This window comes from Schistocerca piceifrons, unplaced genomic scaffold, assembly GCF_021461385.2.
Source record: "Schistocerca piceifrons isolate TAMUIC-IGC-003096 unplaced genomic scaffold, iqSchPice1.1 HiC_scaffold_901, whole genome shotgun sequence".
Lineage (NCBI taxonomy): Eukaryota > Metazoa > Arthropoda > Insecta > Orthoptera > Acrididae > Schistocerca > Schistocerca piceifrons.
The window spans coordinates 42,596-66,393 of NW_025729170.1; the positions used below are offsets into that span (position 1 = coordinate 42,596).

At 40.1% G+C, this 23,798-nt stretch overlaps 1 protein-coding gene across 1 annotated transcript in view; it reads right to left on the reverse strand.

The window, feature by feature from the left end:
* Positions 1-23,798, reverse strand: part of LOC124771264 (heat shock 70 kDa protein 14-like) — a gene marked incomplete at its 3' end in the record, with an annotated part of 156,569 nt that overhangs the window by 36,933 nt on the left and 95,838 nt on the right. The window contains exon 5 of the mRNA XM_047249295.1: positions 5,739-5,900. Within this exon, the coding sequence (XP_047105251.1) occupies positions 5,739-5,900 (162 nt within the window). The remainder of the gene's footprint in view (positions 1-5,738; positions 5,901-23,798) is intronic.

Consider the following 23,798-nt stretch of genomic DNA (forward strand, 5'->3'; position numbering starts at 1 on the left):
ATTATCTGAAATATGTGATGTATCACTAACATAACTCATTTTTCCAAAGAGGCTGAAATATTCTGTTGTCAAACCTCTCTTTAAGAAAGGTGATAAAAAGAGATGTCAGTTCAATAACTACTGACCAGCTTCACTGCTGACACCATTTTCCAAAATGTTTGAGAAAGTGATGTATTCTAGAATATTATCTCACCTTAGCAGCACTGATATCCTCAACGAACCACAGTTTGGGTTTCAGAAGAGTTGCTCTACTGAGAAAGCCATTTACATATTCCCTTGCCAAATTTTACGAGCACTAAATAATAAAATAGCGCCATCTGGTATTTTCTGCAACTTATCTAAGGCATCTGATTATGTGAATCGCAGCATTCTCTTAGATAAATTGAAGTTTGTTGGGATTGATGGTATAATCAACCAATCAATGCCATAGCTACACGAAAGACTGCAGAATGTTGTACTTAGTAAGTCTAGCAATATATTCCAGGGATTTAATTTTGGAACTCTTAAAACAGCTTAGTTCAGCTGCATTTGCACTTAGAATCATTGTAAACCTTGGGGAGACAAATCAGTAAGGTGACATATTTTGCATACTTTAATTCAATAATGTCATATGGAATAATGTCCTAGGGTAACTCGTCTCTCTTTTGTAAGTCTTCGTTGCTCAAAAATGTGGGCCCAGAATATTATGTAATGTTCACTCATGATCATCTTGAAGACATTTGTTTAACTCTAGCAATACCAACACATTTTTCCCGACAGTTGCGCTAAAAAAATTTTTTTAAACAGAAATATTCATTATCTGTTCTTTACTTGCATCAACAACATACTTTTTAAATACATACTAATATGTAAGTAAGGTCCAGAACCTAAAAATATCTTTTACCAAACTCTTAGTAATATCAACGCACTTTCAGTAATGTGGGCTATCAATGAGTGCTACTTTAAGCCCGCCATAAAAATAATTTAAGAAATGGAAATTTCATCAAGATTTTTATTTACAACATACTACTTAAATAGTTACTGATGTGCAAGTATGGACCTAAACCTGAAAATATTTAGTATGACATTCACTGGGAAAGTGACATCTAATCCTAAGATTTAAATTTTTGGGGTAAGTTTAACTGAAAATTTTAAGGCATTTGCAGAATCTGGTAGAAGAATTCATTAAAAATCTATAAATATTTCTTTTTTAATCTTAAAATATAAAGTAACTGACTAGATTACGATATTTTTATAAGGCGGACATTCCACCAGGACATGAGCAAATGTTTGCAAGGGAATGATACTGCCTACGGGTAAATTAAGAGGGATTTGGAAAAAAAGAGAAGCAGCTGTATGAATATCATGAGCTTAGATGGAGAACCAGTACCAAGCAAACAGGGGAAAGCAGAAATGTGGAAGAAATATATAGATGAGCTATACAAGGGAAATTAAGTTGAAGGCAATATTATAGAAAGGGGAAAAGGAAGTAGATGAAGATGAGATGGGAGCTATGATACTGCAAGAGTAATTTGACCTAGGACCAAAAGATCTATGCCAAAACAAGGCCCCTGAGGTACATTTTTATCAGTAACATCTGCTGATGTCCTTTTGAGAACCAGTCATGACAAAACTACGCACCCTGGTGTGCAAAATATATGAGACAACAGGCAAAATACCTTCAAACTTCAAGAAGAATAATTCCAATTCCAAAGGAAGCAGTTGCTGACAGGTGTGACTATTACCAAATATCAGTATAGTAATTCACGGTTGCAAAATACTGAAATTATTTACAAAAGGGAAAAACTGGTAGAAGCCAACACCAGGAAAGATTAATAGCAATTATAAGGGTTGAAGGGCATGAAAGGGAAGAAGTGATTGAGAAGGGAAAGAGACAGGGCTCTAGCCTATCCTTGGTGTTATTCAACTGGTACAATGAGCAAGCAGTGAAGGAAACCAAAGAAAAACTTAGAAATAGTGTTTACGGGTAATCATGCACAGGGCTCAAGTTTATGTCACACACTGTCCGTTTTGCTATCAAGATGTAATTCCACTGTTTATGCCCTGGTTCCTTCTATCTTTAAATTTATATTTATCAACATTTACTTAGCAAATATTTGGTTACATATCCAGTTATTTTCTGAGCTAATATTTCCCATCATTTCAAAATGGTAAGGATCTGTAACAAGAGTTATGCTATCTTGGTTGATTAAATTGCCTTCCCAGTCTCTCATACATGCTTCTCTTATCTGGGCACAAGCAACCCATCCTAATGAATTTTTTGTACCAGTGCTAAATGGCCTTCCTTGTTGGTGGCTTCTTACCATACTTGGTTTTAAGCATCCATTGAACAGCTGTAGTACACTCGTTTTTGTCGAACTCCAACACACAGAAAACCTGCCACGTTTGCGACTAGCCCTTACTATCGGCAAATTACCAAACTACATGGTATACATGGAAAAAACCTACAGGGTTTCTCTTCAAGACGACATGTATGGTATCTGTACAATGTTTGGTTCTTACGCAATAAATAATTGAAAGTGTTCCCGGACTTTATGTACACCCTGTATTAAAGCTACACAGTTTTTCTCCATTACATTATCTCACATTATAATACATTTCACCATATAAATGCAACCTTGCATGGGTTTGCAATACTAGCATTGACAACTGCTATAGCCAATTTTCTGATCACATCCTAATAATTAACAGTAAACCTCAGTGAAGATTCTTTAAAGAATCTAACACTCATGTATAAAACAGTTTCAGACTGTATGATTACTCTACAAACGAGTTAATGTGTTAAATATATTTGACATTAAACATGTAAGTGAGAAGAGTTTAGAAAAGATTTGAAATTACATGTAAAGTTAGTTGGAAGTTGCTAAGTGCTCTCATTCTCAAATTCTGGGTGAATATAGCCTGGACAACTTGCACGCCCTGAGTTACACTGCCTCAAGATACGTACATCATTTCTAACTATAAGACTTTTATTACTGTGCCCGACTTTTAACATAAGATTTATACCTCTTAATGAGTAAATTATGACAGAATTTTAATGTTTTAAATTTGGTCAATAATTAAATGAAATACTGAAAGTCAAATTTTTGTTGCCCTTGGAAGCCATCAGATAGGCAATCTGTAACTGGAATCATGAACCATATGCCAAATAGTGGGTTAGATGTTTAGTAACACAGTTTACACAACAAACGTAAGACTATGAATACATCTCAATACTGTTTCAAATTGCATCATACATGTATTCTATTTCAAGGCAATTTATACTTTTCATCATCACTGAAAACTCATTAATAAACCCAAGACAATTTACTGTTCTTAATATTACTGTGTGGAGTGTAGCCATGTATGGAAGTGAAACGTGGACAATAAATAGTTCAGACAAGAAGAGAATAGAAGCTTTCGAAATGTGGTGCTACAGAAGAATGCTGAAGATTAGATGGGTAGATCACATATCTAATGAGGAGGTATTGAATAGAATTGGGGAGAAGAGGAGCTTGTGGCACAACTTGACTAGAAGAAGGGATCGATTGGTAGGACATGTTCTGAGACATCGAGGGATCACCAATTTAGTATTGGAGGGCAGTGTGGAGGGTAAAAATCGTAGAGGGAGACCAAGAGATGAATACACTAAACAGATTCAGAAGGATGTAGGCTGCAGTAGGTACTGGGAGATGAAGAAGCTTGCACAGGATAGAGTAGCATGGAGAGCTGCATCAAACCAGTCTCAGGACTGAAGACCACAACAACAATATTACTGTATTTCATACACCACTGGCAGTCTTCTGTAGTGTTTGGAAAAGAATTAACAGTAAAATATTATATTTTCAAAGGAGACAGGTGCATTTTGCACATATTGTCAAAATGACCAACTACTAGGAGCGGGACAACAATCATCACTACACATAATACAAAGTGTGATAAAAAAAGTAATAGGAATATTTTTATTTCGTGGGCTTCATACATCTGATCTTCAATTTCTTTCCTTTTTTTCTCTTGTTGATACACATGTTCCTGATATATGTTTGGGATTTTCAGCTGTTTTAAATATTTATTTTATTGTTCACAGTCGAAAAGGTTATACGTGTTTTCAGAGTCCCTGGAAAATGTTTTACTTTCGAAAAAGGTGGATCAAAGAATTTACACTAAATTTTAAACAATGGAAACTCCAGGCAGGAATATCCAACATAGGAAAAGATAGACTGCTACTTACTGTTAGTTGCAGACAGGCACAATTAAAAGATGCTTACGAATACGCTTTCAGCAACAGCCTTCATTGCAAAAAGAGACACACACTCCATTCATTCACACAAGCAAGCACACCTCATGAACTACTGACCGCCAACTCCGGCAGCTGGGGTCAGACCTAAGATGCTGGAGTTGGTGGTCATGTGTGCGTGAGGTGTGCTTGCTTGCGTGAATGAATGGTGTGCGTTTCTATTTTTCCAATGAAGGCCATTGCTAAAAGCTTATTTGAGTCTTAACTGTGCCTGTCTCCAATTTAGTGTGTTATCTTTACAGTAAGTAGCAATCTATGTTTTCCCCACATTGTTGCACTAAATTTTGCTTGAAAAATTGAATAAAGTGTAGCACAACATTTGAAATACTGACTGTGGCTTTTGGCAACTCTACTATGAGTAAGACAAGAATTTATGAGGGGTATGAACATTCCAAAGAGGGTTGAGAAGACAAAGACAGTAACCGTTCTGGATGCCCTAGCACATCATTACTTATAAAGTGGAAGTAGTAAAGAAAATGGCTCTGGAAAACCACCAAATCACCATCAGAGACGTTGCTGATGATGTCAGTGTATCCTTTGGCTCATGCCAAGTTTTTTTTTTTTGTGGGTGTTTTGGGAATTAAACGTGAACCAGCAGCAAAGTTTGCTCCAGAATCATGGAATTTTGACCAAAAACGTCACCACCTAGACTCCACTCAGGAAATGCTGAACAAAGTTGACAACAATCCAGAACTTCTAAATAAGATTAAAACAGGTGACAAAACATGGGTATACGGGTATGACACCAACACCAAGACCCAATCATCCCAATGGAAACTGCCTGAAGAGCCAGGACTGAAAAAAATTCAACAAATTCGATCACATGCCAAGGTTCTTCTCACTGTTTTCTTCAATGACAATTGGATAGTGCATCAAGAGTTCTTGTCTTATGGTTGTACAGTCAATAAGGAACACTACCTGTAAGTTAAGTGCTGTTTGCATGAAGCAGTCCTAAAAAGAAACCTGCCAGAACTGTGGCAAAACTACTCGTGGAAATTGCACCACGATAATGCTCCCGTTCACATCTCAATGCTTGATCACAATTTTTTGGCAAAAGCCAAAAACGTTATGTCACCTCAGCCACCAAACTCACCAAACATGGCCAAATGCAACTTCTTCCTATACCTGAGGTCGATGAAAACAATGAGAGAACGTTGTTTTGACACCCCTGATGAGATAAAAACAGAATCACTGAAGGAGCTGAACATCATAACGAAAAGTGAATTTCAGAAGCACTTCCAAGATTGGAAAAAGTGCTGGCGTAAGTGTATCATATCTGAGGGGGATTACTTTGAAGCGGAAAAGGCTGATGATTATGAATAAACTAAGATTCTTTAGTAAAATAAAAATTTCCATTACTTTTTGATCACAAATCATACATAGGGTAATTATCAACAATATTACAATAACACAGTGCCAAAAAGAGAGACATCTTGTAATAACAGAGACCAATTGAACTCACTGGTGAAATACTTCGGCGAGGAAGTTGGCAAGTATTTCTGTGAACTTGTCCCCTCCGAAGTTTGCTTTATACACATGGCCTTTCACTGTGTACATTCCTGCACAGCACAATACAACTGTAACATCCATTGTAGCTCCCCCCAGGCGATAAACGAGGCACATCCTGCAGGAGGTATGTAATCATTACTCATAAATTATTTATAAATACAAATTATATAATTACAAACAATGTTATACTAAACAACGATTACTCAATTTCTGGATAAAAAAAACACAAAAAATTAAACCCAGTAATTATTTACAAGAACTGACTAATTTATATATGGGAGTATACAGGTTTGATTCCACATCCTACCATCCAAATTAAGGATTACACAAAATAACAAGAAGAATACATAAATTTTCTCACATGACATCTGTCCTCTACGTTCTTGAAAGATGCTGTCACCATTAAAACAACATATTTCATTATATTACAGTCCAAGCAGAAACAACTGAATAACACATGCACATATTTCTGTATGTGGTTTCTTTATTTTATCAGATAAAAAGGAAGAAATATAAAAGTTTAACATTTTGTCAACCCAGAACATTAGGAACAGAACATTAGCTCATGAGGAGATGTGAAGGAAATGGCACTGGAATCAAATTATTATTGCATTTCTCTGAAGTGAGAAGAGGAAATCACAGAAAACTTAAATTAAAATGGCCAGGTGGAGATTTGAACCTCACTCATCTTGAAAGTGAGTTCAGATTTTGGTTTGTTATATCAACTCAATTTGAAAAAATTTAAGAGAATCATTTGATGATTACATTTCAATTATGTCCCTTTTTGCAGCTCTCTCTCTCTCTCTCTCTCTCTCTCTCTCTCTCTCTCTCTCTCTCTCTCTCAATAAAAGTCTGAAGCCTCCACATACCTCACCACCATAAACACACTGAACAATGGATGCCCATACAGGACATGGGGATTTGCACCTAAATTATATTTATACAATTTATATTATATTTATATAATTTATAGGTTTAAGATCATTATCAAGATCTATAACATCTACCACACTGTCTGCAAACACACTTTGGTTCACATAGATAACATAACCAAATATCTGCATTTTACAGTTCTGAAAAATTACACCCTGTTACTGAATTTTCCTTAGCATAAAATGCAAAAGAGACAGAGCCTCAGAATGTAGAACAGCTGTACAGCCGGTACTAGACTGTCTGCGATTCTAAACTGTTACTTCCGGAGCCAACTAAACCAAACAACCAGAAATGAATGAAGTCATCACCAGCCAATGGCACTGCCCGATAACTATGACCTGCTGCCTTTTCAGGGATTGGGATTCTGTTGTATAGGGGTAATTATAAGGAATGTTACTTACAATCAGTGAGGTGCCAGTATTGTAATTTGGCTGGGAATGACTTCCTATGCATGTGAGTGGTGCCAGCTGTGTGCAGCACAAGACAAAGCAATGGCCACAAAGTGCATCAGTGTTCTGAATAACACTGGGCTATTATCCTTCATAAGGAATAGTGTAGTTTGTTCTTGTAACCGTGCCTGTGTGTATTGTGGTTGATGCTTTCATTAGAGTGGTGTGTTAAGAGTTTGCACAAATGCCAAAAACAGAAACAATGACAATCCAGGAAATGGATGAACTCTTGGCAAGGCAGTTTGCCGAGCTAAAGGAGATAAATGAAGCTTTGCAAAGAGAGGGAGACTTTTAATAGCGAGAATGAGCATAAACAAGTGGATGTAGTGGAAGCAAAAGCTTTGGTTAGTTCACCTATCCCTTCTCTGGATCCTGTCACAGCTAATCTAGCAACTCCTTTTTCGGATAGGGCAACCGAGGACGTCTCAATGTTCAGTGATGACCTGGAAGCTGCCGCTAGGTTGGGCAGTTGGTCAGACAAGACATCCTTGGATGTGTCTAAATTACAGTTGGTTGTGATGCAAGCAGCATACATCAGTACCATCAAGTGCTGGATAAAGCACAGACATTTAAGCAGCTTAAGAAGGCCCACTAACCACGTTATCGCAAGCAGAATATTGCAAGGCTTTTTTAGAGAACAGCTTAATGGGTTGTCTCAAAAGTGAAGTGAGTTGGTAGAGGCATTCATAGGCAGAATTAGGAAAATCAATGCTAACTTGTACGAGCTTACACAGAAAGTAGAAGCAGACAGAATTACTCCACAAGAAGAGGAGAACAGGAATCAGATGTGTTTTTAAGAGGACTTCCAGCAGACATGTCAAGGAGAGCGACAATGGAAAACCCGAAGGATTTTGCTGCCACCATTATGGCTGCTAAGCAAGTGGAAGAGATCAATATTGTGGCCTGAGGACAAGATAAGGGTTGTGTGTTTCTTTTTCCACACAAAGGTGAAATGCTACAGCTGTGGACATATGGACCATGTTAAAAAGCAATGCAGAAAACTTCAGTGTTACAAATGTGGGTGGGTACTGACCTTCAGATGATGCGTGTTGCAGAGGTACTGGAATGCAATAACAAGATGGACATGTTGCACTATATTGTGCACTGAAGCCTGGTACATGTGAAGGAAATAGATGGGGATTGTATGGTTTTGGAAAGTGTGGATGATTTTAGCTCTGATAAGTTGAGCTTATAGATTGCAAACTTGGAGATCATGGACGAGTATAATCTGGGTAGGTCGTGTGAGGACCTTTGCCACAACCAGACCATCAACACAATTGCATTATGCGAGAAGGTAAAACAATTTGGAGGGAAGAGATAAGTCAACAATGAAAGCCTTGTTAATATGATTTGTCAACCTGTTCAATCCCGGTCAATCATTACCTGCAATACTGGTAACTCGCCATACCATACCAACGGTTAACAATGCTCTAGTGTATGAGAAGCCGTACAGGATACCTAGGCAGCTCTAACCTATACTGGAAGAATTTATTGATCAACTGCTGGCTGAGGGCAATACTGAAACAAAGTTACAGTCCATGGGCAGCTACCATTGTAATAGTCCTGAAAAAATCATAGAATGGAACAAAAAAGCATAGATTTTGCTGCATGAGCGGTGATGGACAGACATCCTGTACTAAATATAATGGAGATTAGAGAGAACTTAAGTCAATGTAAATACTTCACAATGTGTATGAGGAGTGGTTATCACTGTTGGAAGTGGTTCTGGAAAGGCGGCCAAAGACCACATTTACTGTCCCTTGGAGTCACTATCAATATTTTAGGCTGCCATTTGGTCTTAAGAATGTGCCAGCTATCTCGGAGGCTATTAGTATCCGATGGAGTGCTCAGAGGATTAAAATCAAGACTGTTTTTTATCTCAACAACATAATTGCATTTTCTAAGGATATGGAAGAGCACATGCAATGGTCAGAAGAATTCTTTAAGAGGCTAAATCCAGCACAGTTAACACTCTGTAATGAGAGAAAGATGTGAATATTGACGCACGCCTAACTTCTGCAGAATGTGTTTTCTTACCACCACAAACTACATAGCAGTTTCAATCATTTTTATGGTTCTGTAATTAATAATGGGAATTCATTGAAGAGTTTGCCGAAATTGCTAAGCTATTGAATCATTTGTTGAAAAAAGGTGTGGAATTTCCATAGTCAACTTTTAGACAGCATTTGAAAAATTGAAGGGAGCATTGACAACAAACCTGGTACTGATATTCCCAAACTATGAGGGACAATTTATTCTGTCATGTTTCACTAGGCATGGCCTCCACCTCAGAAGGTATGGGAAGGGGAAGCTGGCAAAGCTTATAGACGACAGTGTAGTGGGTGTTGGTAGGATCACTCATGGAAAAATTCCTGTAGTAGTTGATGTTGAAGCTGCACCTATTTTAGTGTGAAGACAGCTGATATGTATACCTGCTAAAAGGAAGTCCCTCTAACTAAAGGCTTATATTCAGAGGAAGTCATGTTTCCAAGAAGAGAATGAATTAGCATATTTCATCAAAATATAAAAGGTATTAGAGATAAAGTTAGTGAACTGCTTACAGATGTGATTCTGGAATTATTGGTATACTGGAGTACCACATAATAATTTGACAATTCAGGGGCTTCCTTTACCAGGATACAGATTAGCTGGCTGTTTTTCAAGGAGTTCTTTGTGGGGTGGGGAAGTTGCTTCTTGTTGTTGTGGTCTTCAGTCCTGAGACTGGTTTGATGCAGCTCTCCGTGCTACTCTATCCTGTGCAAGCTTCTTCATCTCCCAGTACCTACTGCAACCTACATCCTTGTCAATCTGCTTAGTGTATTCATCTCTTGGTCTCCCTCTACGATTTTTACCCTCCACGCTGCCCTCCAATACTAAATTGGTGATCCCTTGATGCCTAAGAACATGTCCTACCAACCGATCCCTTCTTCTAGTCAAGTTGTGCCACAAACTTCTCTTCTCCCCAATCCTATTCAACACCTCCTCATTAGATATGTGATCTACCCATCTAATCATAAGCATTCTTCTGTAGCACCACATTTTGAAAGCTTCTGTTCTCTTCTTGTCCAAACTATTTATCGTCCATGTTTCACTTCCTTACATGGCTACACTCCACACAAATACTTTCAGAAACGACTTCCTGACACTTAAATCTATACTCGATGTTAACAAATTTCTCTTCTTCAGAAACGCTTTCCTTGCCATTGCCAGTCTACATTTCATATCCTCTCTACTTCGACCATCATCAGTTATTTTGCTCCCCAAATAGCAAAACTCCTTTACTACTTCAAGCGTCTCATTTCCTAATCTAATACCCTCAGCATCAACCGACTTAATTCGACTACATTCCATTATCCTCATTTTGCTTTTGTTGATATTCATCCTATATCCTCCTTTCAAGACACTATCCATTCCGTTCAACTGCTCTTCCAAGTCCTTTGCTGTCTGTGACAGAATTACAATGTCATCGGCGAACCTCAAAGTTTTTATTACTTCTCCATGGATTTTAATACCTACTCCAAATTTTTCTTTTGTTTCCTTCATTGCTTCCTCAATATACAGATTGAATAACATCGGGGAGAGGCTACAACCCTGTCTCACTCCTTTCCCAACCACTGCTTCCCTTTCATGCCCCTCAACTCTTATAACTGCCATCTGGTTTCTGTACAGATTGTAAATAACCTTTGGCTCCCTATATTTTACCCCCGCCACCTTTAGAATTTGAAAGAGAGTATTCCAGTCAACATTGTCAAACGCGTTCTGTAAGTCTACAAATGAGAGAAACGTACGTTTGCCTTTCCTTAATCTTTCTTTTAAGATAAGTCGTAGGGTCAGTATTGCCTCACGTGTTCCAATATTTCTACAGAATCCAAACTGATCGTCCCCTAGGTTGGCTTCTACTAGTTTTTTCATTCGTCTGTATAGAATTCGCATTAGTATTTTGCAACCATGACTTATTAAACTGATAGTTCGGTAATTTTCACATCTGTCAACACCTGCTTTCTTTGGGATTGGAATTATTATATTCTTCTTGAAGTCTGAGGGTATTTCGCCTGTCTCATACATCTTGCTCACCACATGGTAGAGTTTTGTCAGGACTGACTCTCCCAAGGTTGTCAGTAGTTCTAATGGAATGTTATCTACTCCTGGGGCCTTGTTTCGACTTAGGTCTTTCAGTGCTCTGTCAAACTCTTTATGCAGTGTCGTATCTCCCATTTGATCTTCATCTACATCCTCTTCCATTTCCATAATATTATCCTCAAGTACATCACCCTTGTATAGACCCTCTATATACTCCTTCCACCTTTCTGCTTTCCCTTCTTTGCTTAGAACTGGGTTACCATCTGAGATCTCAATATTCATACAAGTGGTTCTCTTTTCTCCAAAGGTCTCTTTAATTTTCCTGTAGGCAGTATCTATCTTACCCCTAGTGAGATAAGCCTCTATATCCTTACATTTGTCCTCTAGCCACCACTGCTTAGCCATTTTGCACTTCCTGTCGATCTCATTTTTGAGACGTTTGTATTCCTTTTTGCCTGCTTCATTTACTGCATTTTTATATTTTCGCCTTTCATCAATTAAATTCAATATTTCTTCTGTTACCCAAGGATTTCTACTAGCCCTCGTCTTTTTACCTACTTGATCCTTTGCTGCCTTCACTACTTCATCCCTCAAAGCTACCCATTCTTCTTCTGCTGTATTTCTTTCCCCCATTCCTACCATTTGTTCTTACGCTCACCCTGAAACTCTGTGCAACCTCTGGTTTAGTCAGTTTATCCAGGTCCCATCTCCTTAAATTCTCACCTTTTTGCAGTTTTTTCAGTTTTAATCTACAGTTCATAACCAATACATTGTGGTCAGAGCCCACATCTGCCCCTGGAAATGTCTTACAATTTAAAACCTGGTTCCTAAATCTCTGTCTTACCATTACATAATCTATCTGAAATCTGTCCGTTTCTCCAGGCTTCTTCCATGTATACAACCTTCTTTTATGATTCTTGAACCAAGTGTTAGCTATGATTAAGTTGTGCTCTGTGCAAAATTCTACCAGGCGGCTTCCTCTTTCATTTCTTAGCACCAATCCATGTTTACCTACTACGTTTCCTTCTCTCCCTTTTCCTTCTACCGAATTCCAGTCACCCATGACTATTAAATTTTCGTCTCCCTTCACTATCTGAATAATTTCTTTTATTTCGTCATACATTTCTTAAATTTCTTCGTCATCTGCAGAGCTAGCTTGTACTACTGTAGTAGGCATGTATTTTAAATTAACTAAGGCCTTTGATTGTGTAGATCACAAAATACTGCTCCAGAAGTTGGACCATTACGGAATACGGGGAGTAGCTCACAATTGGTTCACCTCTTATTTTAGCAACAGACAGCAAGAGGTTATTATTCACAATGTTGAGAATGGCTGTGATGTGGGGGTCTCAGTGGGGTACAGTCAAGTGGGGGCAGACCCTGGGATCGGTGTTGGTGCCACTCCTGTTCCTTATTTATATAAATGATATGCCCTCTAGTATTATGGGTAACTAAAATATTTCTGTTTCCCGATGACACTAGCTTGGTAGTAAAGGATGTTGTGTCCAACATTGGTTTGGTTTCAAATAGTGCAGTTCATGACCTAAGTTCATGGCTAGTAGAAAATAAACTAACACCAAATCACAGTAAGACTCAGTTTCTACAGTTTCTAACACACAATTCAACAAAACCTGACATTTTAATTTCACAGAGTGGGCATATTTAGTGAAACTGAACAGTTAAAATTTCTAGGTGCTCAGATAGATAGTAAACTGTCGTGGGAAGCCCACATTTAGGATCTTGTTCAAAGACTTAATGCTGCCATTTTTACTATTGGAACAATATCTGAAGTGAGCGATCATTCGACACAAAAATTAGTCTACTTTGCTTATTTTCATTCGCTTGTATCATATGGTGGTATATTTTGGGGTAAGTTCTTGTTGTATTGTAGATTGCATTTACTTAAATTTATGGATTGACTTTTTTTGGGTTCATATACATTTTATTTTTATCTATTATTACTTTTATGTTGTAATTTCATGTACTGACATGTTCCATGACCTGGGAGATTTTCTCCTCAGTTTGTTCCTATGGAACTTGACATGTAAATAAAATAAATAAAATTAATTTGAATGTTGATTTTTGTGCATCATTATCTGACAGGCCATTACTAAATTTGATCACAATGTGCTTCTCAATTTGAAGACAAGCTATTGAAAACAATACGTATGATCCTGCGACTATTTCCCCACGCTCTAGTTGCAAAGTGTGACATCTTTATGAGATTGGAAGTTTATTAATGTTATTTTTGCTGTAAATTAGTCAAAAATATAATATTGAAATCTTTACCAAATTAATTTGATGTGTATCTTATAAACTGAGATTGACAAAGTCCTAAGTCTGGAAAGTAAAGTCATCTCATCGAACTGAGAGGTGAAGTGAAAACTATACTTAAAAATAACCCATCTTTAATCCAGTTTCTAAAAATATGGATTGTACCTAGTAAGATGTCCTAGGTCTTTGAGGCATGTGGTTTACAATATATCATGTGAGTTTGGTGTGAATTATTACATCAGTGTAATCACATTATTAATGAACAGTGCAAGAAACACTCCAAAATGTATAACTAAGACGTTGTGAGAAACCATTCATTGCAAAGCATGGTGTTACCAACACACACAAATTATTATTTGACAACACTGAAATCCTGGCACACACCTTGTGTTACTGGGATTCATTTATCAAGAAAGCAGTGGAGATCCACAAGTGTCCTAAATTTTTTAATGGAGTTGATGGCGTCACCTGAATCCCAACATGGAGGAAAGATCTAGAAAACAATATAAACCCCATACTAATGTGAGTGGCTGATCTGTTTCCTTATCATTGTTGTGGTATTATTGGTAAAGCGAGCATAAGCATGAGCATGAGCAGTACTAAAGAAAGCATGAGAGCTTTAAATCTGACATATGTGTTGACTAGAGTTTGTTTACATCTTACAGTTTGTCATACCAAGGTATTAAGGAGACATTTTGGGAACTTGCTTACCTGTTTTGGTGAATTTCAGTAGTTGTTTCTGTTTGAGTGAGTGTATGTTCAGTGAATTCTGGAAGTAGTCAAAGTTACAGGTTTTTAGTTATTCCAAGATAGATACCAGAGACTTTATGCTCATTTCATTAATAATGTATCAAGTTACATCTTCATTTTAATATTTGGTGGCTAAAATCTGCTTCATTTTAAATGATCAAGACTTTTTATTAAAAAAAAAAAATACACGGACTTGATCAAATCTGGTAGAAGTAATATTACTGAATATATTGCTGTGTTAGTCTAGAACAAAATTAGGTAAGTAGAACCCAACAACGTACAGATACTAACTTTATATAAATTAATCCATTGAGTAGGAGGAGTTGTCAAACAGAAATTATTTCAGTTGTTTTTAAAACTTTTATTATGTGCCTGCACCCTTAATTTGTAGGTGATGTTTTCAAATATTTTTACAGCTGAGTAAGTTAAGTTGTGCATAGTAGAGGCAATTTTTTTCCAAGTGTTAGACTTACAAACAATACTACTATTTTTAAATTGTGCCTGATGCCTCACAACAAACTTCATAAGAGAGGTTGTTAGGATGCCTAAATTTTTAAACAATTGCCTTCATGAAGTTTGAGGATGAACACCAGATATTCTCACAGAATATTTCTGTATGATGAATATCTTGGTAGTAAAGGATGTTGTGTGCAACATTGGCTCGGATTCAAATAGTGCAGTTCATGACCTAAGTTTGTGGCTTGTAGAAAATAAACTAACGCTAAATCACAGTAAGACTAAGTTTTTAGTTTCTAGCACACAATTCAACAAAACCTGACGTTTTAATTGCAAAGAATGGGCATATGATTAGTGAAACTGTAAAGTTCAAATTTCTAGGTGTTCAGATAGATAGTAAACTGTTGTGGAAAAGCCAAGTTCAGGATCTTGTTCAAAGACTTTGTGCTGCCACTTTTACTATTCGAATCATATCTGAAGTGAGTGATTATTCGACATGAAAATTAGCCTACTTTGCTTATTTTCATTCGCTTATATCATATGGTATTATATTTTGGGGTAACTCATCCCACTCTAAAATGATATTTTTGGCTCAGAAAGAGGCAGTTCAGGCAATAAGTGGTGTAGGTTCATGAACCTCTTGTCGAACCCTGTTCACGAGTCTGGGTATTTTGACATTGGCCTCTCAATATATATATTCCTTAAAGTCATTTCTTGTTAACAATATTAGCTTATTCCCAAGAATAAGTAGCTTTCACTCAGTTAATACTTGCCAGAAATCAAACCTGCATTTGGATCAGACTTCCTTAACTGTTGTGCAGAAGGGTGTGCAGTATACTGCTGCACCCATTTTCAATAAGCTACCACAAAAATTCAAAACTCTTTCAAATCGAAACCGAAGAGTTTCCTCATAACTCACTCCTATTCTGTCAAGGAGTTCATTGAAAAGTTAAGTTGATACTTTTTGTATGGTTGATTGCATTTACTTAAACTTATGGACTGACTGACTTTCGGGTTCATAAACATTTATTTTTATCTGTTATAACTTTTATGTTTTAATTTCATGTACTGACACGTTCCATGACCTTGGAGATTTGCTCCCCAATTTTGTCCTACAGAACCTGACATGTAAATAAATAAATAAATAAACTAAATAGACATGAACAGTCAGGTGATTGAATATATTCCCAGTTAGGATGTAGATGGCAAGGAACACTTGACAGAATATGCATTGATACAGATGAATAAGTAGAACAGAACTATTCAACCACAGAGATGGAAATGTTGGCTGTTATTTATGCTATTACGTATTTCCACTATTATTCGTACACGAAAAAGTTTAAAGTTGTGACAGACCATGTTGTGTTGAAGTGATTGCTGGGACCACAAGAGGCTCCAAGTATGTTAACGTATTGTGCTCTGAAATCAAGTGAATTTAACTATGAAGGCATATACCAATCAGGAAAGAAAAACAGAATTTTTAGAGCCCAAGAAGGAAGATTTGATTTCAAGTATTTAGGGCACAGCTGCAGTCCACAAAGCACTATGGCCTGTTGTGTAGGAATATGAAATACAGCCCCAGTGTGGTGCCAACTGCGCTTGAAATGATTAATGACTATCATATGAGCTTATACATGGTATTTCATTACGAATGGTCTATATTCAAGGATATTACAGGAACGATCATTCGAAGCGAAAAAATCTGGTAAAGATGGACTCCAAAATGCACGTCGTAAGAGCTCATATTCGATACTGTGAACCAAATCTCTTCTACCATGAGCTCTTTGCTTTCCATATTTTGGTAGGTGGGTAGTATGGGCCAAACCAAGAAAAAATTGTGTACTAAACATAGGCTCTAAAATGCATACCTTAAGAGCTATGAACCCTTGTTCAGTAGAAAAGATGTCTTTCACAGTAGCAAAGCTATTAAAGATATGCATTTTTGAGTCCACATTTACCTGACAATTTTTTCTTGTTGTGGTCCATTCTACCTCATCCCAAAATATGGAAAGCATGTTTCATAGAATCAAAGATGAAGAAAGCTCATAACTGTTACAGTATGCATTTTAAAACAAGTACAGTGGCAAAGACAATGGTGAAAAGCTGGTTGCTGAAGTTTAGTGTTCCTGATACAATAATTACAGATCAGGGCACTAATTTTATATCCAGTATGATTAAGCACCTATGTCATTTACTAAGCACTCACAAGCTCAGGACTAGCCCTTGGCTCCCTCAGTCTATCAGGAAAACAGAATACATTCACTGTACAGTTGGTAAGATGTTGAGTAGTTGTTGTGAACTTCCATCACAATGATTGGTACATTTACCTTCTGTATGTCATGTCAGCTTACAATTCTGATGTCCAGTGTAGTGTTGGTCCATCACCATATGAGGTAATATATGGTACAAAACTGACTTCTGTTTTTGTGGTGATTAAGCCTAAAATTGGAAAAACTGGGAATCAGTTACGAAGTTTGCAATGACATTACACAATGTTTGGAAGAAGGTAAAGACAGCAAACACAGATGCACTAGAGAGTCAATAGCAAATAGGATCACATATAGACCAATTACCACAGCTCAGAATTGGTCAGTGGGTCTTAGTGATGAATCCCTGCTCACCTACGAACAAAACAATGAAATTTCTGATGACGCCACAGACCATAGCAGGTCATAAAAATGAAGTCACTCATTAATGAAAAGTTATAATTACGAACAAAGACTCCCATTGTTCATGATGGACATGTTAAGCCATTTAAGGGAACTGTGATGCTCTACTTCAAGTGCTGACATCACTGCCAGTAGAGAGCACTAAATCTAAGAAAGCAAGGGAAGAAGGATGAGCAAAGTGTACATTATGTGCCTTACGCAATTAGATCACAATGAGGAGTAACAATGATTGTTTTGTTTTAAGACATTAAAACAACTAAGGTCATATGCGTCCATGTCAGAACAGTAGAACACAAAGATGAGAAAGGAGTTAAAAGCAACTACAATCAACGGACAGCCTCTCTTGGAGAAGCAGCCATAAAGACAATGGAGGTCCTGAACTAAAGATTAAATATCTTTCGCCATACTGCTACAACGGATAAAAAGCAAAACACGGTCAACAGCTCTCTCACTGTTCACTAAAATGGCCGATAAATTGGACAGCAAACATACAGTACAACTTAAGTGGTTAAAAAAGGGCATCCCATAAGGAAATGCCAAACAGTTAAACGTTGATGACAATGAGCGTTAAGAAAGTGGTGGGAAACACCACTTAACAAATGATGGCTAAAAAGACAGTGCCCAACACTCAACCTAGCTAAAATGATCTCCTCGTGGCAAGGGGGCCAAGAGAAGGTTGTCCAAGCTACTGGGAGAGGTTTAATTCCCTGCAGCTTATTACTGTGAAGGGAAGACTAGTGGTGATGCCAAAGTGACACCACTTGCTGACAGATGGCGATAAGCAGATCATCGGAAGGAATGGAAGAACTAGCTGGCTGAGGTAGGAGGACTGCAACCTTGGCAGCAGCATCAGCAGCCTCGTTTCGCATCAGACCAATGTGACCAGGAACCCACATAAACATCACTGTGGCCCCATCAAGAGTGAGGAAGTGAAAGCTTTCCTGGACCCACTGCACTAAGGAATGGATGATGTGCATCACACACAGGCTCTGAGGGTATAGAGTCACAGCAAATGACACAATCGAACAGCCTGTGTCGCTGGATGTATAATGTGGCCTGATACAGGGTACCGCTCTGCTGTAAATACTGAGCAGTCTTCCAAAAGCTGACACCAAAAATGCTCTGTGGAAATAACGAAAGCACACCCAATACTAAGGTCAGTCGGAGAGCCATCAGCATTCAAAAAGGTACTACCGCGAAGTTCCGTACGAAGATCGAAAAATCTTATGGGGATAGAGCGAGTCTGGAGTAGTCTCCTTATGAATCAAATGAAGTACAAGGTGAACGTGAGCCGCTGCATGAAGCCAAGGTGGTGAAGGGTTCACACCCAAAGGAAAAGTGGCAGGTAGTTTTAAGTTAATCTGCTGGTGCAATAACCGAAAGCAAACTCCAGGAGATAACAGAGAAGAGGGACATGCACCATACTGACGGTCAAAGGAGGAGGCATAGGATGAGTAGCCAGGCACGGCAGACAAACGGCATGCATACCTGCTGAGGAGAGCATGTATGTACAGTATGTAGTGGGTTGTTTGGGTGCACGACAGCAAGGTCTTCAGCGCCCACTCCCAGTAACAGATTAAGATGGGTGCCAAGAAAATACTCAGAATAGTAAGATAAAACAGAACGTAAAATACAGGTAACAAGCTTGGAAAAATATGTGCCTACCCACACCGAAGTGTGGGACGAAGCATGCTGTCAGCAGTGAAACTTGGACAACACAGGAAGGAAGTGGTAGAGGGACCTAAAACAATATAGCAGATGGGAGTGGCTAGCTGACCACAAGGAAAAAAGGGAGGAGCCAGCCACTTTGCAAGACACAAAAACCTCCAGCCTAGAAGTTTAGACCAGAGTCCAGACACCTCACAAAACTTTAAAATCCTAGACACATACATCTCATCATTAGCTAAAACACAGGGCAGATCCCCATCAACTTGTGCTTCTGCCCTTGCATCACGGTATGAAATGCAGTCTGTTAAAACGTGCCAGACAGAGATGTGCGCACCACAAGCATCACAAAACGGGGGATCCTCCCCCCCGTAATAGAAAGCTATGTGTGAGAGGACAGCGCCCAATCCGAAGACGCACGAGGGTCACTTCTTCCCACCTCAGCAACCGGCAGGAGGAACACCACAGCCGAGTTGTTGACTTCACCAGCAGCAGTTTATTGGCAGTCACCGCCAGCAATTCTTCCTCTCACAACTCCACGCACTTCTTGTGGAGTGCAGAAATGACTGACTGCTCTCTGCAGGCCTCCTTGGCAGCCCGATTGGCCCATATTCCTACATGACCAGGCACCCAGCAGAAGGACACCTCCTTACCCTGCCGTTGGAGCAAGTACAGTTGGTCATATATCAGCTGAACCATCTCCTCAGTTGGGTACAGATTCTGCAGTGATTGTAAGGCACTAAGAGAATCAGAGCAGAGGAGAAATCGATTGCCCCAAACATGATCCATCCACTCCATTGCCTTCAGGATCGCATGGAGCTCCGCTGCGAAAACAGTATATTCATCAGGGAGGCGAATCCGGGTAACATATCAGGTAACATTACAGAACAGCCAATGAAATTCTCCTGTTTGGAGCCATCAGTGTAAATGACGGTAAAACCGTGACGCACACCTAAAATGTCAAAAAACAGAGATTGGAATGTAAAATCTGGTGTACTATCTTTCTTAAAATTAGTCAAATCTAAAATAAGTCTGGGTCTCCGGAGGAGTCAAGGTGGAAATCTGCTTCAACCGTGACGGGAAACATGAAGACAAGCCATATCCATCGCAGAGAGGCAATCCCGTGCATGAATCCCCTAGGGCCGCATCGCTCGTTGCCGGTTATGAAATAGCCGTGCCAGAGGAAGCTGAGCAATGGTATGGCATGCAGGTGTGTATGATATGTAGTTTTACACGCCTGGCGCACCATAAGTAGCCGCCACCACATATGAAGTGGCGGTTCACCAGCCTCTGCACAGAGGCTTGGTATGGAACTAGTTCTGAATGCCCCAGTGGCCAACCGAAGCCCTTCATGGTGCACAACGTTCAACATCTTTAAGTAAGAAGGCCTCTAAGACCCATACACCATGCACCCATAATCGAGCTGAGATAGCACAAACGCCCTGTAAAACTGGAGCAGACAAGTCCTGTCGGCTACCCATGTACTGTGGCTAAGATATTTTAAAATACTTAAAGCCTAAGCGACAGTCGTTTTAGGTCTTTAAGATGAGGTAACCACATAAACTTCGAGCAAAAAACGGGCCCCACAAATCTCACCGTGTCTTTAAAAGCAAGGATAGTGTCCCTCATCCTCAACTCAGTAAAAGGTTACAAACGAACGAGAACGGTGAAAAAGAATACATGTGAACTTGTCAGTGGAAAACTTAAAACCACTCTTCTGCGCCCAGTCATCCAAATGTCTAAGAGTAAGTTGCAACTGATGCGTTGTTGTTGCAAGGCTTGAAGAAGAGCAAAACAAAGAGAAATCATCCACAAACAAGGAACACTGGACAGGACTTTTCACTATGGAGGTAATGCTATTAGTAGTGATGGCAAAGACAGTCACACTTAAAACACTACCCTGAGGGACACCGTTCTCCTGCTCAAAGCAGTCAAACAGGACGTCACCAATTTGGTATCTAAAATATCGTGGCGAGAGGAAAGACTGAATAAAAAGAGGAAGACAACCACGAAAATCCCATCCTTTTAGCTGCTCCAGGATGAGACGCCTCCAAGTGGTATCGTAGGCCTTCTCGATGTCAAAAAATGCACCTAGAAGGTGATGATGGTGGTGGAAAACTTGCTGTATAGCCACCTCCAGGAGGGCAAGGTTATCGAAGGTGGAACAAACCCTCCTGAACCAACACTGAAAGCGACTAAGGACTTGCCGGGATTCTAACATCCAGACAAGGCGCTGGTTGACCATCCGCTCCCAGGTCTTTCTTGTGCAACTAGTGAGGGCAACACTATGGTAGCTACTTGGGCTCGTGCGGTCTTTCCAGGTTTTAAAAAGGGAATTAAAACTGCCTCATGCCACGAGTCAGGAAAGTGACATGACGCCCAAATGGCATTAAAAAGTGCGAGGAGAATTTCTTTGTTGCGCCTTGTGAGGTGCCGTAGCATACTGTAATGGATCCTGTCGTGACCAGGTGATGTGTCACGATAATGCAGAATCCAACTCCCACATGGAAAATGGGCAATTGTAAATTTCATTAGAAGTGGACTGGAAGTCCAGAGTATACCTCTCAGCAAACGCTCTATGGCACTGGAAACCCGGATCCTGACTGGCTGTTGCAGTAACCGTGGCAAAATACGCTGCCATAGTGTGGGCAATGTCTCGTGGATCCGTGTGGAGAGTGCCATTATTCATTACAGCAGCCATGGGTCACCTCCCTCCTCTCCCAGAAATTCTCCTGATGGTCTCCCACACAATGGAACTATTGGTGGAACGATTAATGGCGTTCAGGCACTGTTGCCACCACCTCTTCTTGCTCTCTCTAATAATGCGGCGACATTTTGCCCTCGCCACCTGAAAGGTTGCAAGATTCTCAGCAGTCGGCCGACACTGGAACTGGCGCAGAGCCGCACGCCTGGTCCTGATTGCAGAGCAGCATTCGGCACTCCACCAAGGGACTGGTTGCCTCTTCCGGTGGCCTGTGGACTGTGGAATGGATGCTGTAGTGGCATGGTGGACCATTTTTGTAATATGATCCACCCACGCCTCAACATTCGCACAGTGTTCGAACTGGGCCAACTGGCTATAAAGTGTCCAGTCGGCCCCACTGAGCACACATCGCGGTGGTCTCCATTTGGGACCCACGCCATCTGGCAGGTGAATCCAGATTGGGACGTGATCACTGCCGTGCAAGTCAGTGACCACTTCCCATTGAGCACTGGCGGCAAGAGCTGGAGAGCGAAGCGAGAGGTCAATGGCAGAGAATGACCCAGTCACTGTGCAGAAGTGAGTGCTCTGTCCTCCATTGAGCAAGTAGGCACAGGATGACAGGAGAAGCCTCTCAACTGCTCTACCCCTGGGACAGGTAATGGCAGAGCCCCAAAGTGCATTGTGGGCATTAAAATCACCACAAATAATGAACGGCTGGGGGAGCTGTGTAAGAAGGTCAGTGAGGGCTGCTTCATCAAGTGCATCATGTGGAGGCAAGTACAGAGAACATACGGTCAATGGATGACGCACGTGCACAGACACAGTGACGGCCTGTAAAGTAGTCGTATGAGAGAGAGGCGAGGAGTGGTAGTCCATCCTGACGAAAATACCTACACCTCCTCCAGCTCTCTCTCCACGAAGGCTGTCCTTTTCGTAGAGTGTATAGCCTCATAGCTCAAGGGAGTATGATGGATGGAAATAAGTCTCCTGGGGACACACACACATAGTGGTCTACCCCGAGAGAGTAGACAATGTTCCTCCACATGCGTCCTGAACCCCGGCAAGTTCCACTGAAGTATGGGAGCCACCTATGACGGTGGTAGCACCTTCATCCTGGCTCTCCGATGGGGTGGGGAGACTGCATCAGGTGGAGCAGCAGGAGTGAGGCGAGATGATTGCCCCACACATACGTTATACTCCATCAGCTCTGGGGAAGAGACAGAAGAAGCATCACATAAAAAGACATCTGCATGGTCGGACGGTTTACCACATGATCTGACCCGCTGTTGCTGCTGTATAGGATCTTTCTGCGGTTTGGTGGGCTTTGGGGGGAGCCGACGTGGGAATGGTAATGGACGTACTGGGCTTTGGAACAGCCTCAGCTGTCGGAGGCGCCAAGGGCTGGCCCAAGTTCACCACTGTACCTGTGTCTGCCGTTCGAGTTGGGACTACAGGCTCAAACACTGGCTGCGTTGCACGTGCACTGACATCTGCAGGTGTTAGTGCTAACACTCACCACCTCTGTCTGCGTAGAGGCATCGGCCATTGGAGTAGACTTCTGAACCATGGATGCAAAAGATGTAGCAAATGTGGCAGGTTGCATTGACTTTTACATCTTCTTGGCCTCACCATAGCAGATATGCTCGGTTGTTTCATTTCCTGGACTTTGCATTCCTCTAAAAATATTCGGCAGTCCCTACTCCAAACAGGGTGGTTCCAGAGCAATTTATACATTTGGTTGGAGACGAGCACCCAACTCCTTCATGAGCAGCCTTACCGCAGTTGCCTATGTCGCTTCGCCTTTACACCCTAAGGTGGTATGCCCAAAACGCTGGCATTTAAAACAGTGCATTGGGGTTGGGAAATAAGGCCTCACACTAAGGCAAAGAAAGCCAGCTTCAACATGGTCAGGAAGTTTCGTGCTACTGAAGGTCAGAATAAAGGAGTTGGATTTGCTAAGATTGCCATCAATTCTCTTCATGATATGTTGTACATCAATGATACCTTCTGAAGGCCACTCACGTTGCAGTTCT